We start from the raw sequence: 14,230 nt of genomic DNA, 5'->3' as shown, positions 1-14,230 counted from the left end.
CTGGTGTTGGGTGTTAGCTAGGTCCAGGCTAGCCCTGACCTAGGCTAGGCATTATTCCTTCTTAGGACCTCATCTGTGCAAGCAACCCACAACCCAGGTCCTCATGCAGTGAGGACCAGACACTGTGCAGGGAGCAGCTGGTACCTGTCACCTTACCTCTTTCCAGGGACCTGGTGAGGAGGTGACAGTCACCCCCATTTTACACACCAAGGCACTGATGCTTGGAGAAGAGTAAAGGCCACAAAGCATGAAACACAAGATGGGTTAGAATCCAGTCTGACTCCAGGATTGCTGCTCTCCAAGGGAGGCCCTGGGGCAGAATCTAGAACCCCTGTCTTGTCTGTGAACAGTTCAGGCCACCATCCAGTAAGCAAAGAGCCTTTCATCTGGATCATCCTGTTGGGGGGGGGGGGCTTAGGTCCCCTCCCAGCTCCTGCTGGGCGACCTCAGGCAAGTCCTCCTTTCCAGGCCGTGAGCCCCCCTCTGCGTGGGGCTGGAATAGGCAGTTGTAGAGGAGTTCTATGCCCCAGCCTTGAAGCCCGCCCACCGCAGCGGCCCGGGTGCTACCGCCTCTCCTCACTAGGTCTGGGTTTGGGGTAATGGGGACTGATGGAGGCCAGTGTGGCCCTGACTCACTGTGTGGCCCCTGCTGCTCTGCGCCTCAGTTTCCCTTTCTACCTTAGGAGAGTGGATAAGATCACCCCAGCCTCGTAGGACTGGTAAAAAGAGAATCCAGCTCAATGGGGGACGAAGATCCTGTTTCTGGGGCAATTCCAGGGCAGACCGATAGCACCCAAGTGCCCTGAGCTTGGAAGACACCGAGCAGGTGGGACCTGGGACCCCAACCTCCCACCCACCGCCACTTTCTGTCAAGAGCAGCGGCTTACTATGTACCAGGTATGCTTCTAAGTGATTCACTTGCCTGGGTCTTCATCCCTCCAACACCCACTTCAAAGATCAGGAAACTGAGGCCCAGCGAGGCGAGTGCCCCTGCCCCGAGTCACACCTGGCTAAGCACCCTCAGACTGGGGCCAGACCTCCTGCGTATCTCTTCTCAACGCTTTCCCAAACTGGTCTCTGAAAAGAAAGGGCTAAATTCATGGGGCTCGGGGCTAACATTTCATGAAATCTTTAATGAAATTGGGGAAGGGGCACAAACAGAAGGGAGGGGCGATGGGAACAGGCTTGGGGGCAAGGGGAACAGGGCGGGGTAGGGCAGGGGGCTCTCCTCTTCCCCGCAGCAACCCTCCCCCAATCACCCCACTGACGGGGGGAGGGAAGTGGGGAGGTGGAGCCATAAATACGTCCAGAATTCCAAAGAGGCGAAGGAGGGAAGGGGTGGCTGAGGGGCTCAGAGAGGGGGCAAGGGCAGGCCTGGGCCACCCTTGTCAGGGGGCCCGGGCTCCTTGGGCGGCCGTGGGGGCCCTGGGGGGTCGCCTGGCTTGCGGCCGTGCTTGCGAAAGTAGCGGTAGCGTTGGACGTAGGCCCGCACCAAGTTGCTCACCTTCACTGGGTTGATCTCCCCGCTTTTGCTGTGGCAGATCTAGGGGGTGAGGGGCAGCTGCCGTCACTGCCAGCCCCCCAGGGTCCCCTCCACCTGGACTGCTGGGCACAGGTGGGAACTAGGACGGGAGCTGCTGCCCCCGATTCCAGGCCAACACCCCTACTTGTACCCCTGATGCCAGCAGGATGGGCCCAGGGGGGCTTGAGCAAATCCCGTCACCCTCCTCACCTTCCAGACAGACCCACCACTCCCGGGTCCCCATCCGTGTACATCCGTCTGTGCGAGTCCGTCTCTCCTTCTCACCCTCTGCCCCGCCTCTGCGTCCCTGTTCCCCTCCAGGCCCCACCTTGTGGACAGCCTTGCGCAGGATGTCCTTGTACTCCTCCTTGGTGATGTCCTTCTTCTGATAGTACGGCTTGATGGCCAGCTTCACCTCCTCCACTGCCCGCTCCTGAGTGTGCAGCTTCTTCAGATACTGGCAGAGGTGGTGACGGGGCGGGAGGAAGGGACAGCAGAGGCCAGATGAGTTCCTGCAGAGCCCTGGCCTCCCCTCCCCGGGCTGCCCGCTCCACCTCTGCCCTACGCTCCCCTTGCCGCAGTCACCCCAGACCGCAGGCCAGGCTGGGCCTCCGACGGTCACCTGAGCATCCGCTCGGCTGGACCCTGGGCCGTCCCTGGTGGCCCTGGACCAGGATCCACACGGCCACTGCCCGCACAAAATGTACATGAAGTAAGAGGCGGGCAACGGGCTGCTGGACCAGGACGGGGCAACAGGCAAACGTGACCAAAAGGAAAATCGCCCTGAGGCCCACGCGCAGGAGCCAGACGGAGCTGGTGGGAAACCTGTCCGGATCTGCCCGGCAACCACTCCTCCTCCTGCCCCAGACCAGATGCCTGATTTTCCTTTTGTAAAACCACCTTCTCTCTTACACAAGACGATGCGGAGGGAGGGATATGAGTAACCACGAAGCACACAGTCGTCCGGACGCGTGTCGGCACGTGGGTGTGTTTACGCCGTCCGTTTCTGTACCTCCCTCTCCCTCCCTATGCGCGCATAATTAAAAAAAAAAAAATCTGCCCAGCGCCCATCTCCCACTCGTCCGTTTGAGGGAAAGCTGATTTCCTTACAACTTAATGACTTTGGTTTGATCTGAGTTCCCGCCTGTTGGCATCAGTCTCCTGTCCTCCTCGGGCCCCTGTGTCTCAGCATCTGTTCCCGTTCTCTGCAAAGCTGCCACCCACCTCCCCCAAGCCCAGCTCACCTTGTCTGTGTCCCCACGTCCCTCGGAGCTACTGCTGCCCTCTCGCTTGTCGGATGCTGCAGCCAGCCCAGTGGGGGTGGGAGGGGTTGAGCCGCAGCCCCCCAGGGGCAGGCTGCCAGGGAGCAGGTAGCTGGAGGGGCCAGGGGGCAGACCCAGAGAGGTGGGCACAGGAGCTGGTGTCACCCCCAGACTCGAGGGTGGCTTTCGGTGGCTGAGGATCTGTGGGAAGAGGTCGGAGAGGGGATGAACAAAGGGAGGGGGAGGGGAAGAGGGACCACGCACCCCCATTATTCCCGCCCCGGTTTCCCAATAGTCCCAGGGGCCAGAGGCTCCTCTTCTGGCCAAACCCTTCCTTGTCCCAAGGCCTGCTGGGAATTAGAGTTCCTCTCCTAACCGGAATCAGGGGACAGAGAAGGGACTGTGGGGACTCCTCCCCAGGGGAGCCCACCTGGTTGGTGGCCTGGATCAGCTCCTGGGCCTTTGCTCGGCTTGCCAGATTGGCTTCTTCCATCTTGAAGAGAAGTGCAGTCACTGCAAGAGGCGGACAGTTGAGGACAAGGAGATCAGGAGTTGACACGGGAGGGGCCAGTGAGCGTCACCTGGCCACCTGCTGCCATCTCCCACCCTGGGGCCCTAGAGAGGCCATGGGTCTCGGCCACTGAGAGAATCACACTGCACTGCCCCCCCGCCCCATGCTTAGGACTTAAGGTACGTGTGTGGTCAGAGGCCAATATGGCCAGGTCGCTCAGGGACAAGGTGGTGGCAGAGGTGACATTCCGTCTCAAGCCCCCGTGGCCTATTGCCATCCCCCAAGGGACACTGCTCCCTGCTCACCCTCTTCTTTCTGGTCCCTCCACCACACCTATCCTAGTCTGCCTGCAGGCAGTCCCCAGGACACCGCCCACCCCTCCAGTCTGTGCTGGGCTAGCCGCCCCGGTGCTCATCTGCCCGCCCTCTTCCAGCACACCCAGACACCGGTGAGCCTTCTGGACAGACCCCGATCAAGCCTTCACCCACCCAAGCCCCTCACGGTCTCGGACACCATGTACCTCCCCCTTCCAAGGCATCCCCACTGCTTCCAAGTCTGTCCCCCTATGACCTCATCCTTTCTGTCTGCCCCAGCCTGCCCTGCCCCCCCACCCAGCACACTCACAGGCCAGGACGCCGCTGGTGGTGCAGTCCACACCAGCAGGCAGGTTCCAGGGCATGGGCGGGGGCAGCGTGGGCAGCTGGGAGACACGGGTGGCTGGCCCATCTTCTGCCCCCGAGTCACCGGCTGTGGACCCCGCACTAGGGGCAGCGCTTGGGGCAGCTGCAGCTGTGCTGGTGGCTGTGGTGGTGGCAGGCTGCTGCTCCTCCTCCTCCTCCTCCTCCTCCTCCTCCTCTTCTTCCTCCTCCTCCTCCTCTGCCCCACCTCGGACCCCAGCCTCCTCGGCGGCCTCTTCAGGAAGGAAGGAGACCTCGGGTGTCTTGCAGCTGCTATCCACGGTCTGTGAGTCTGGTGTGAGCGCGGGGGGCGGAGGGGCTGCCTTAGGGGGCGGGGTGCTGGGGGCCTTGGCTGCCCGCTCTTCCCCGGACCAGGAAGTCTCCTCCACCCCCTTGGCCCCCGCTGCCTGGCTGCAGCTGTCCGCCTTGGACTTCTTCAGCGTCACAGGGCCGCCACTGCCCCCGCTGCTGCCCCCGCTGCGGATCTTTTTCCTGGTCTTGGATGGCTTGGTCTTTCCCTTGGTCCCCTTGGCTTTCTTGGCCCCAGCCTTGGCCTTGACCTTGGTCTTTTTGGGCTTGGTGCTGCCCGGAGCTGCTTTGGCCACCTCTGCAGGGGCCCGCTCATCGGGCTTGAGGAAGGGGGAGCGGCTCTCCCGGTCGCGGCTGAACTTGACCCCGATGGAGCCGAGGCCGGCCGAAGCGGCCTCCTTGGCTGGCGTGGTACTGCTGACACCTTCGCGGATCAGCACTGCCACCTTGGACTGCAGCTTCACCTTCCGGGAGGAAGAGGAGCACGAGGAGGAGGACGAGCCCGAGCCGCTGCTGACCGGTGGCTTTGGCGGGGGGCCCGAGGAGGGCGCTGACTCCTTGGGGGGCCGAGCCTTCTTGGATGACCTGTCCCTGTCCCTGTCTCTGTCCCTGTCCCGGTCCCGATCCCCCCCATCCAGCGCCTTCCGCCGTGATCCCTTCTCCCGGGAGGAAGAGGAGGAGGAGGCAGCCCCAGAGCGGCGCCGGTCCTTCTCGCTGCTCTTGCCACCCCGCTCCTCGGCGCTCAGTCCCTCTGAGTCGTACAGGACCTCACGCTTGGGCGACGAGGCCGGGGCCGGTGAGGGGCCTCGGGGGTCGGACTTGTCAGGCCGGCCCACGGTGATGGTCCGCTTGATGGCGAAGAGATCGTGGTCCGTGAGGTCCTGGATGGAGGGTGGCACAGCCCCCCGGCGGCGGCTGTCGCGCTCCCCGCCCAAGGAGCTGGAGCCAGAGGGCGGCTGGGTGGGCACCGGGGCCTTCTCGCTGTCCCCAGACCGCTTTTCGCCCCGGGACCGCGACCGCTTCTTCTTCTTCTTGCTGCCGCCGCCGTCTCGGTGCTTGCCACGGTGCCGCTCACGCCTCGAGGACGACGAGGAGGAGGTGGCCGGGGGCGGGGAGGCCGAGCGCCTCCGCCGCCGCCGCTTCTCCCGGGACCGAGACCTGCGGCTGCCCCCGCGGCGGCGGTCAGTGCTGCGTGAGCGGCGGCGGGCAGAGCGGGACCGCGAGCGGCGTCGGGCCGACGACGAGGCGTGCGAGCCCGGCTTGCGGTCCCGGGAGCGGTGCTTCTTGGAGTCCCAGGGGGAGGCCGGGGCCGGTGGGGCCGGCGGCGCGCCCGACGAGGACGAGGCGGCCTCCTTGGCCTCGCCGCCGCTCCGCTTGCGCTCCCGCCTCGACTTCTTGCGGGTGGGGGGGCCCGCGGGGGCGGCGGAGGCGGCGGCAGCGGTGGCCGGGGAGGGCGAGCGCTGGCGGTAGCGCTCCCGCCGCTGGGTCAAGATCTTGCGGCGCAGGTCCAGGCCGCCCCAGCGCGTGTCGGCGGCCGGCGGGGCGGGGGCCGGCTCCCCTAGGTCCACCTGCAGGGCACTCTCGCCGTCTGACTCGGCGTGCAGAGACAAGAAGTCATCCCCCTCCGGGGCCCGGGGAGCGGGCGGCGGCGGCGGGGGCTGGGCCGCGGGGGGCGCCGCGGCTGCAGGAGCAGGGCGGGCCGCCCGGCCGCCGCTGGCCCGAAAGAGGGAGACCGCTACCCTGGGCTCCTCCTCAGGCTGGACGATCTCGCCCTCCTCAATCTCTGAGTCGCCCGGTGGCAGCAGGGTTGGCGGGATGGCGGCTCCACCAGCTGTCACCACCTCCACCGAGACCTTGCCTTCCCGACAGGCCTCTGCCTCGGTCCCCACCACGAAGACACGCCGGCGGGTGGCTCCGTCCACCCGGGTGGAGTCCACCTGGGGCGGTGTTCCAGGGACTGGCGTTGGCTGTGGGGGCTGGGGGTCCGGGCGGGGGCTCTCGTCACCTGGGAAGTCCTGGCTCAGGCTGTTGTCATCATAGATACCCGCCAGGGTCTCGGAGATGCGGCTGATGCTCTGAGACAAGCCTTCCTCCTCCTCTTCTTCCTCTTCTTCCTCTTCCTCCTCCTCTTCCTCCTCCTCCTCCTCTTCTTCCTCAGGCGAAGGGGTCCCCGCTGAGGAGCTGGGGTTGGAGCCAGTGGGCTCGAAAGGGTCGTACTTCTGCTCCGGAGCAGGCGGTGGGGAATAGGCCTCGTCGGTGGGGTGGAAGGGGTCGTAGATGTCGAATCGGGGGGCAGGTGGGGCTGGGGGTGCTGGGGGTGGTGGAGGTGGGGGAGGGGAAGGGGAGGAGGATGAGGGGGAGGGGGAGGGGGAGGAGGACGCAGAGGAGGGGGCAGGGGGTGGGGCCGGACCCCCGTCTCCGGTGCCCAAGGTGAGGAGGTGGCGGGCACAGGAGGGTCGAGAAGAGTGGGGCTGTGGAGAAACTGCAAAGAAACGGTGGAGACGGAGAACCACGGTCAGGTGCACACCCTCCTCCCGGTGTCCTGCATGGGGGCCCGCAGGCAGGACGGCACCCCAGCCACTGCCCCCCTCCGGCGGCCCTCGCTGCACCAGCAGGCACAGCTCTGAGCACTTAGCTTGGCTCACAGCACGTTCCTACAACTCCTCACTGCAGGTACTGCGTCCTTACCGGAGGACACTGAGGCTCAGGGAGCTGCAGTATCTTCCCAAAGGGCCCACAGCGGGGAGAAGCTGGGGTGCCAACTCAGTCAATGTGGCCACCGAGCCTGTGCTCCTGTATCCTGAGACACCCACTGGCCTGCAGCGCCCGATACCCCTCCAACCGGTGTTACCACAGAAGACACAGGCCAGAGCGGGGCAGCCGGGATTTGAACCCAAGACCTCCTGCGAGGCCAAGCTCCGGCCCGCCGCTCTGGCTGCCTCTGGTGGAAATTTATCCTGTTTTATGGAGGGAACCGTGTGCGGCTGCAAAGGTGAAACTCCCTCTCGAGAGCCGGGAAATGGCAGAGCTGGGGAGCCCTGACTGCCTGAGTCCTCACCCCACATACATCACACTGTGACGAGCCCCATTCAAGGGCCTGCATGTGCTCAGGACTCAGAAACACCAGTGGCAGGCGACAGGGACAACCAGCATCCGCCCCCTCCTGCCGGCCGGACACCGTGCTTTCCTGCGTTACCTCCTCTGCCCTCCCGAGACCGTGCTTTCTGAGGACCTGGTCTCAGGGCCATAAATCCCACACATGGCGACAACGGACCAGGGCTGCACCTCTGGACACACACACTGGGTGCCGAGGTCCCCCTCTCAACCACATCTATAGGGACCCTGCAACGGCCAGGATGCCAGCACGGTCAGGGGGACAGTGCTTAAGAGCACAGTCCCAGAGCCACCTCTCAACCCGATCCCAGGCTCTAAGCCCTCACCCGTGACGTGACCAAGGATAAGGACCTCAACCGCTGCCTGCCTTGGTTTCCTCATCTCTACAATGGGGGTTCACTCATTCACTCAGGACGTTTTTACTGATCGCCCATCTTGCGCCAAGTGCGGTCTGGGGTACTAGAAATAGAACAGTGAACACAAAAGACAAAGTCCCTGCCTTCAAGGAGCTCACATCGAGCGGGGAGAGAAATCTCAATGAGCCACACAGAAAGCCCACCCGCTGCTGAGGGCTATGGAAGAAGACAAAGCAGGAGGGGACACCTGGGTGGCGCAGTTCAGCCTCCAACTCCTGATTTCGGCTCAGGTCATGATCTCAGGATCATGAGCTCGTGGCCCTCATCGGGCTCCACGCTCGGCGGGGAGCCTGCTTGAGATTCTCTCTCTCCCTCTGCCCCTCCCCACCCCTCTAAAATAAATAAATAAATCTAAGAAAAAAAGAGAAAGGAAGAAAGAAAAGAAACAAAAGCAGAGAAAGATGGTGATGATAACATTCACACCTCACGAGGACGAGGGGACCAGACAAGCAGCTGTGTGGAACGAACTAGACTGCACCCGGCACAAGGATTCAGCGAGCATGAGCTCTTGCTCTCCTGCTTATGAATCATTACCACCACCAGAGGATAAAACAGGCTGGAGCAGTCCGGAACTGCAAGACAGCCGCTTCTTTACATAATTTTTAAATGACACAGGATTACGGATCAGTTTTTTTCCCCTAAGTTCTTAATAGTTTCCAAAGACAGGAAGAAAACCACCTGTAGTAAGAAAATAAAACATAACCCCAGCACCCCCCTCCCCCGCAGGACAACTCTTAGGTTCCAGATGTATCTATATCACTGAAGGCCTGGGGCCAAATCCCCAAGGCCATCTGTTTTTTATCAATAAAGTTTTATTACGACACTGCCATGCCCTTTTGTTTATCTATCCTCTATGGCTTCTAATTTGAAAAGAAATGAAAATATTCTTGTGGGCCCCCCGAGAGTGTGGTGTGTCCTAGGTACAATGTTCCCTGAGCCAAATGCACAAGTCAATCCACGGCTGTAAAAAAAAGGTCAAGGGAAATATAAACTGGGGAGCCACAGCCAGCTGCAGAACAGTACGCCTAGCTGCCCCCGTGCCGCACCTGAGCTGACTGAGCCTGCCTCTCCTCTCGCCCCAACTGTGGACGTACACGCAGAAGGGAAGGCTAAACCTGGGGTTCCCACCAGGGTCCCGGGGGCCTGCAGCAGCGGCATCTCCGACGAACCGGTTAGAAATGCAAGTTCCCAGGCTCCACCCCCGAGCCACTGAATCAGAAACTAAGAGCTAAGAGTCCCCGGCTCCCAGGGAGATGAATTCCCACTGCAGTTCCTCTGCCACGTGGAGCCCCGGACACTGAGTGCCTCGCACGTGCTAACGACTCCCTCGTGCTAGGGATCATATCGGTGTTTGCTTTACGTAGGTCTGTCCGTACGCACAGCCTTTACTAACAGGCAAAGGCTTAAAGGTTTTGTCTAAATGACACGATCGCTACTATTACTACCAACGACAGCTGACTCCCGCACAACTCTGAGGCCGCCTGCGCAGCTCCGCCCTGGCCCCACATACCCGTTTTGCCTGTCCTCCAGGCCCTGAGACGGGGCAGCAGGCTAGGCACGGGCAGAGGGATCGGATCCCTGTCCCCGATTCGGACCTCGGCCACCAGCTCCAGCATGTCCTCGCTTCTGCAGGGCAGAAGGGGGTGAGTGAGCCTGAGGGAAGCTTCCAGCTCCCACACCAAAGGCCTCTCCCGCTCCAGCTGCCCAACTACTCACTCGCCAGGCCGCAGGTCCAGGTGGCTGGGAACCCAGGTATCTGGGGGATCCAGAACACTCACCAGCCCCGCGAGGAAGCTGTCTGCGGCCATGTCCAACACCTGCAATAGGCCAGGAGGGGCTCCAACCTGTCCCTGCTCATGTGAGGACCCACAAATCCCATTTCCCCAGCCTCTAAACTCTCAGGAACCCAAACGTCTGAAACCCCAAGAAAATGCAGGATCCAACCAATTCCTTCAACCTGATTTGCCTCCGGGATCCAAGGCCCACCCCCACAGATGACGTCCCCAGGCCCTCCGACACCGCTGCTGACCAACTCCAGCCCCAGGAGTCTGGGTTCCCAAACCCACTCCAGGATCCAAACCCCAGGGACCTAGCTCCCCCAGCCCCCAGAGTCTGGGCCCCCAGCCCCCTGCTCTTACTCACAGTAGCCGTGTCAGTCCCCCCTGACTCCTGGGAACGGGGCTCTGACCGTGGGCTCCGGCAGCGCCTCCATCGAAGGCCGTGACACCGGGAGCCATCTGGAGAGAGATTTGCGTCGGGGATTGGAAACAGGGGACTAGACACAGAGACTCTGGGGCAGAGGAAAGAGGAGCCTGCCCTGGCTGTTGACAAGGGAAGCAAGCGCCTGCCTGCTCTTTCTGCCTCCATTCCCTACGTCCCAACTTCGGTCCTAGAAGGACATCCCCAACACCATTCTGAGGTGCCAACACTCTCACCCCTCTGTCTTCCTAGCTGCCCTCAGGATGATGTCCAGACAAGTCAGCGTGGCATTAGAGCCTTGCTGTGACCCAGTCCCCACGGAGCTCTCCTGCCTTGCCTCCTGCTCACACCCCTGTGCCCACCAGCCCCCCAAAGAATCAGGACTCAGTCCTGCAATGTGCCGGTGCCATGCGCCTGCTGGGTGCCTCTGCCTTCCAGGCTTTCCTCTTTACCGGTCATCTCTAATACATCCTTAGAGACCCAGTTCACCTGTCTCCCCCTCTAGGAAGCCTTCCCAGAAACCCGTCTCCCCCAACACTTGCTTAACCAGGCCTCCTGCCCTCTCACAGTGCCTCGGGCTACTTCTGCACGGTGACGGTGTCTCCCCTCCACCAGACTGGGAGCCCCTCTGAGGCAGCCATGGGGCCTGACCCATCTTTTGGCTCCCTGTGCCAGCACGAGGGTGGTACCCAGGAGGCCTCAGGAAAGTGGTTATGAATGAAATTAGGATAAAGAACACAGAGATGGGACAGGAGGCTAAGAGGAACCAGAACCCGTCATACCTTTATCATTTGGCAGATCCCCCTGCAGGGAACTTCCCACAGCCTGCTGAATGGCCCGCTAGAGAAAAGGTGGAGGGTGAAGGGGGTGGAAAGAAAGTGCAGTCAGGGGACTCGTGCAAATGGTCACAAGCTCTGCTCCGGGGAGACAGCCATTCCAGACACCCCTATAACCAAACTCGAACCCTTCAGAGGAGCCAAGAATCCAGGCCCCCAGCCCCTCCTCCCCCCAGGACCCAGGAGTTGGGCCCTGAGATCTGAACTTGCAGCCCATGCCTCCCTTGGCCCCAGATGTCTAGCAGCCTTACCAGGATAAAGGCAGAAGGAGAAAGCGTGGGGTCTCTGTCCGGTGGACCATCGCCCCGATCCTCGCCCGACTCCTCTGTCTTCCCTCGAGACTCATCTTCTTCCTCCATGGTCACCTGGCAGTTGAGGGGGTGAGAGTTTGGAGTGGAGACTGGGGCGCGGAAGCAGGAGATGGACGCAAAGACCTCAAGGGCCTCCAACATCGCTTTGACCAGCATCCTCTCTGGTATCCCTTCCCTCTACCACCGCACTCCAGTCCTTGGGCGAAGCCCAGGCCCGGGGCAGCCATCGGAGGGACCAGAGTGTGCTCTCTTCCCTTGCCTGGACCTTAGCTGCCTCCTTTGTGGAAGGGAGGCCTTCCCAGGCTCCCGTTTCAACACAGCACTCCCGAGTGCCCACAGCTTCCCCCATGGCCAAGCCTTAAGACCTCACTGCCCACCCTCCTAAGAGCCAACCCAACGCCAAGATTTTGTTTCGGTTGAGTTGTGATTTCAAATACCGTGTCTCATAGTCTCGTAAACCCTCCTTTCCCAAACTGAGATATGTGCCAGTGGGCTGGGTGTACCTCAAATACCACACAACTTCCTACAGCATCAATTCTCCTCAATGGCACGGAACCAAAAAAATTGTATTTATATGCAAAAGATGGAACTACAATAGAGCGATGTACAAAACCAGTACCGAACTGAAAACACTGCTTTCAGAAAGGCATGCTGTCCACCCGACCCCACAGAGGGCACCCACCTATGGCCTATCTGGCCATTGGATGAAAGCATGGCTCAAGCTTTCGAGACCTCACAGAAATTCTTAGATCACACTAAAGTTGAGAGATTATCCTTCACATTGGTGGGTGTCTGGATAAGGGCTTCAGAAAGCATGACTATCTCAGTTGCAGGCTTCCCTGGAACCATCAAATCTGCTACTTGGAAAACAATATCCAGTCTCAGAGTACCCAGAAAACTTTGAAACCGTAACCACCACCACCCCCTACCATCCCCCAACTTGTTGTGCTTATCTGGAAATAAGCACAATAGGAATATCCACCTCCAAGAAGGGCTGTGAGAATTGAAAGCGGACTGACTTCTGCCCCAGAGTCAGCATAGCGCTCTATACAAAGTAACAATACTTAGCATTATTAGCCTTTCTCTGCCACTCTTCCAACTGCATACCTGCAAAGCAAACACCCAGGTCCTGGTCTCTCTCCTACCACACACATCCAAGCTACGCCAAAGCTCCCAGCAATGAGCCTGTGGTTCCTTCCCTAACTCCCACTAACATGTCCTGCCTATAAACCCCGGTGGACAGTTCCCAGCCCCGGAGCTGCTCTCCAGCACCTCTGGGGGAAGCACATGCTACGCTGAACAGTGACTGTCACATAACCGAAGCCCAATCAAGATCCAGACACACAGATCTCCAAGCCCTCTGCGGCGTATGAAGATGCTCCCTTGCCCATTTAGACATGCCCTGGGCTTTGCAGACACACCCATGGCTCCTTAGATCTTTTCAACATGAAAAGACATTCTGCAGACATTGCTAGGTCCCTCTAGATCAGTGTTTCCCAAACTACAGTCTGATAGCAGTATAGTGGTTCACATATAGCTTGTTATTTAAAAAAAATAAATTGAACGCAGTAGAAAATTCTTCACAGTGTATCACTGATAGTAAGTGGAAATATTAATTAATGGGACTTTGGTATTAAATACATATGTCAGGATGCAATGGGTCTCAATAAAAAATGTACTTCTTACTGTAGATCAAGGTCAAAAGAGTTCGAAGAGCATTGCACTAAATGAATCTAGATGATCCTACAGACTTCCCCCACATTAACGTGGACTAATTCTAATCTCTATAGCTCCAGGGCAAGGCAGAATTTAAAAATATTTTTTCATTTGAATTACATTATAAAATGCAAGTACATTTGAGCTGGGCAAATTTTCCAATACTCTCCTTTGTCTTGTTCTCCACACGATTATCCAGCCCCAAAAGGCATTCGAATTTGCTTCAGGCATAAAGACTGCACTCTTGCAGTCACACTGAAAGCCACCTAGATGGTTCCAGGTCCTTCTAACTGACCCCAGCCTCCTGTCACCCAGATTAGGCACTCTTCAGACGTTAGAGACCCATCCAGGCCTCACAGCACACCTCAGTATTTGCTTCCCTCTCTTGGTGGGCATATCCCACCCCTCTGGGTGGCCCTAAAAGACTTCCTAGCCCTCGAACAGTTCTTCCAGGCCCGCTAACTGGCCCCAGACCCATGTAGGTGAGCCGCATCCTCAAGTCAGCCCATGTAGACACTCCCAACCCTAACAGACATACCCCGGGTGCTATAGATGGCTCTGCAGATACTCCTCAGCTCTTGCAGACCTCCTTCACCCTGGGACATATCTCAAGATCTCAAGATGGCCCCAGAACCCTATTAACAGACCCTAACCTCGGGTCAGCCCATAAAGACGATCAACAGTGCCTACAGAAATGACCCAGGCCAGCTATGTGATGGAGAGCAGGTTCCAGTCCCGGTCCAGCCCGGTGGACGTCCCCAGTCCTCACGGGGACGCCCCGTAGATGCCCCCCGGAACCCACAGACGCGTCCCGGGGCCTTCAGAAGGCCCCCCGCTCGGCACCAGGTTCCGCCGCCGCTGCCGGGCCCGAGGCCGCCCCGCTAAGTCCTCCAGGCCCCGCGGCGTGTGGGGAGGACCCCGGGACAACTAGCGACCCGACTCCGCCCCGCCCACCCCGATAGGCCCGAGCCCCGCGGCCCAGACTGCCGCCTCCATCTTACCCCGCCGCTCGGGCTGCGGCTCCGGCCCCGGCGCGGGGCGGGGCGGGCTGGGGGGGCTCGCGAGCAGAGGGAGGAGAGGGGCGGAGCTAAAACGCCGCCGAGCTTGCCGGGACTTCAAGTACCGAGCACGGTGCCGTGAAGGCTGGTGGGAAGGCTCCGGACTCAGTTTCCCAGAAGCCAATGGGGCACACAGGCTGGGGCGCGCGCGACGGACGCCGGGAGGCGTAGTCCGCGCGTCGCCTCCGTCGCGCGGGGACAGCAAGGAGGTGAGAGGTGAAGTGGGCGGGGTTGCGGTAGCCCGCGACAAGGCCCCCACGGTGCCCTGCGCGCGCGCGGAAAGAGCTACAGAACAGGAA

General features: G+C 60.4%; 1 protein-coding gene across 4 annotated transcripts; it reads right to left on the bottom strand.

Moving 5' to 3' along the window:
- Positions 1-1,115: 1,115 nt before the first annotated feature.
- On the bottom strand, positions 1,116-13,913 carry SCAF1 (SR-related CTD associated factor 1). 4 transcript variants are annotated; one of them, XM_026481806.4, is made up of 11 exons: positions 13,875-13,913; positions 11,098-11,211; positions 10,793-10,850; positions 9,954-10,048; positions 9,528-9,628; positions 9,322-9,437; positions 3,920-6,763; positions 3,215-3,297; positions 2,767-2,985; positions 1,851-1,979; positions 1,116-1,543 (listed from the first exon to the last, which is right to left on the bottom strand). In XM_026481806.4, exons 2-11 carry the CDS (start codon positions 11,203-11,205, stop codon positions 1,352-1,354), a joined length of 3,945 nt encoding a protein of 1,314 aa, XP_026337591.2. In that variant the 5' UTR covers positions 11,206-11,211; positions 13,875-13,913; the 3' UTR covers positions 1,116-1,351. The 4 variants fall into 4 exon arrangements, with proteins under 4 accessions (XP_026337591.2, XP_026337590.2, XP_044233997.2 ...); XM_026481805.4 differs by lacking the exon at positions 13,875-13,913 and adding an exon at positions 13,412-13,826; XM_044378062.3 differs by lacking the exon at positions 13,875-13,913 and adding an exon at positions 13,564-13,826.
- Positions 13,914-14,230: the final 317 nt, after the last annotated feature.

The sequence above is a fragment of the Ursus arctos genome, unplaced genomic scaffold (genome assembly GCF_023065955.2).
Source record: "Ursus arctos isolate Adak ecotype North America unplaced genomic scaffold, UrsArc2.0 scaffold_19, whole genome shotgun sequence".
Classification (NCBI taxonomy): Eukaryota; Metazoa; Chordata; class Mammalia; order Carnivora; family Ursidae; genus Ursus; species Ursus arctos.
Note: the sequence above shows the minus strand (reverse complement) of the source record. Positions and strands in the feature narration are given on the sequence as shown.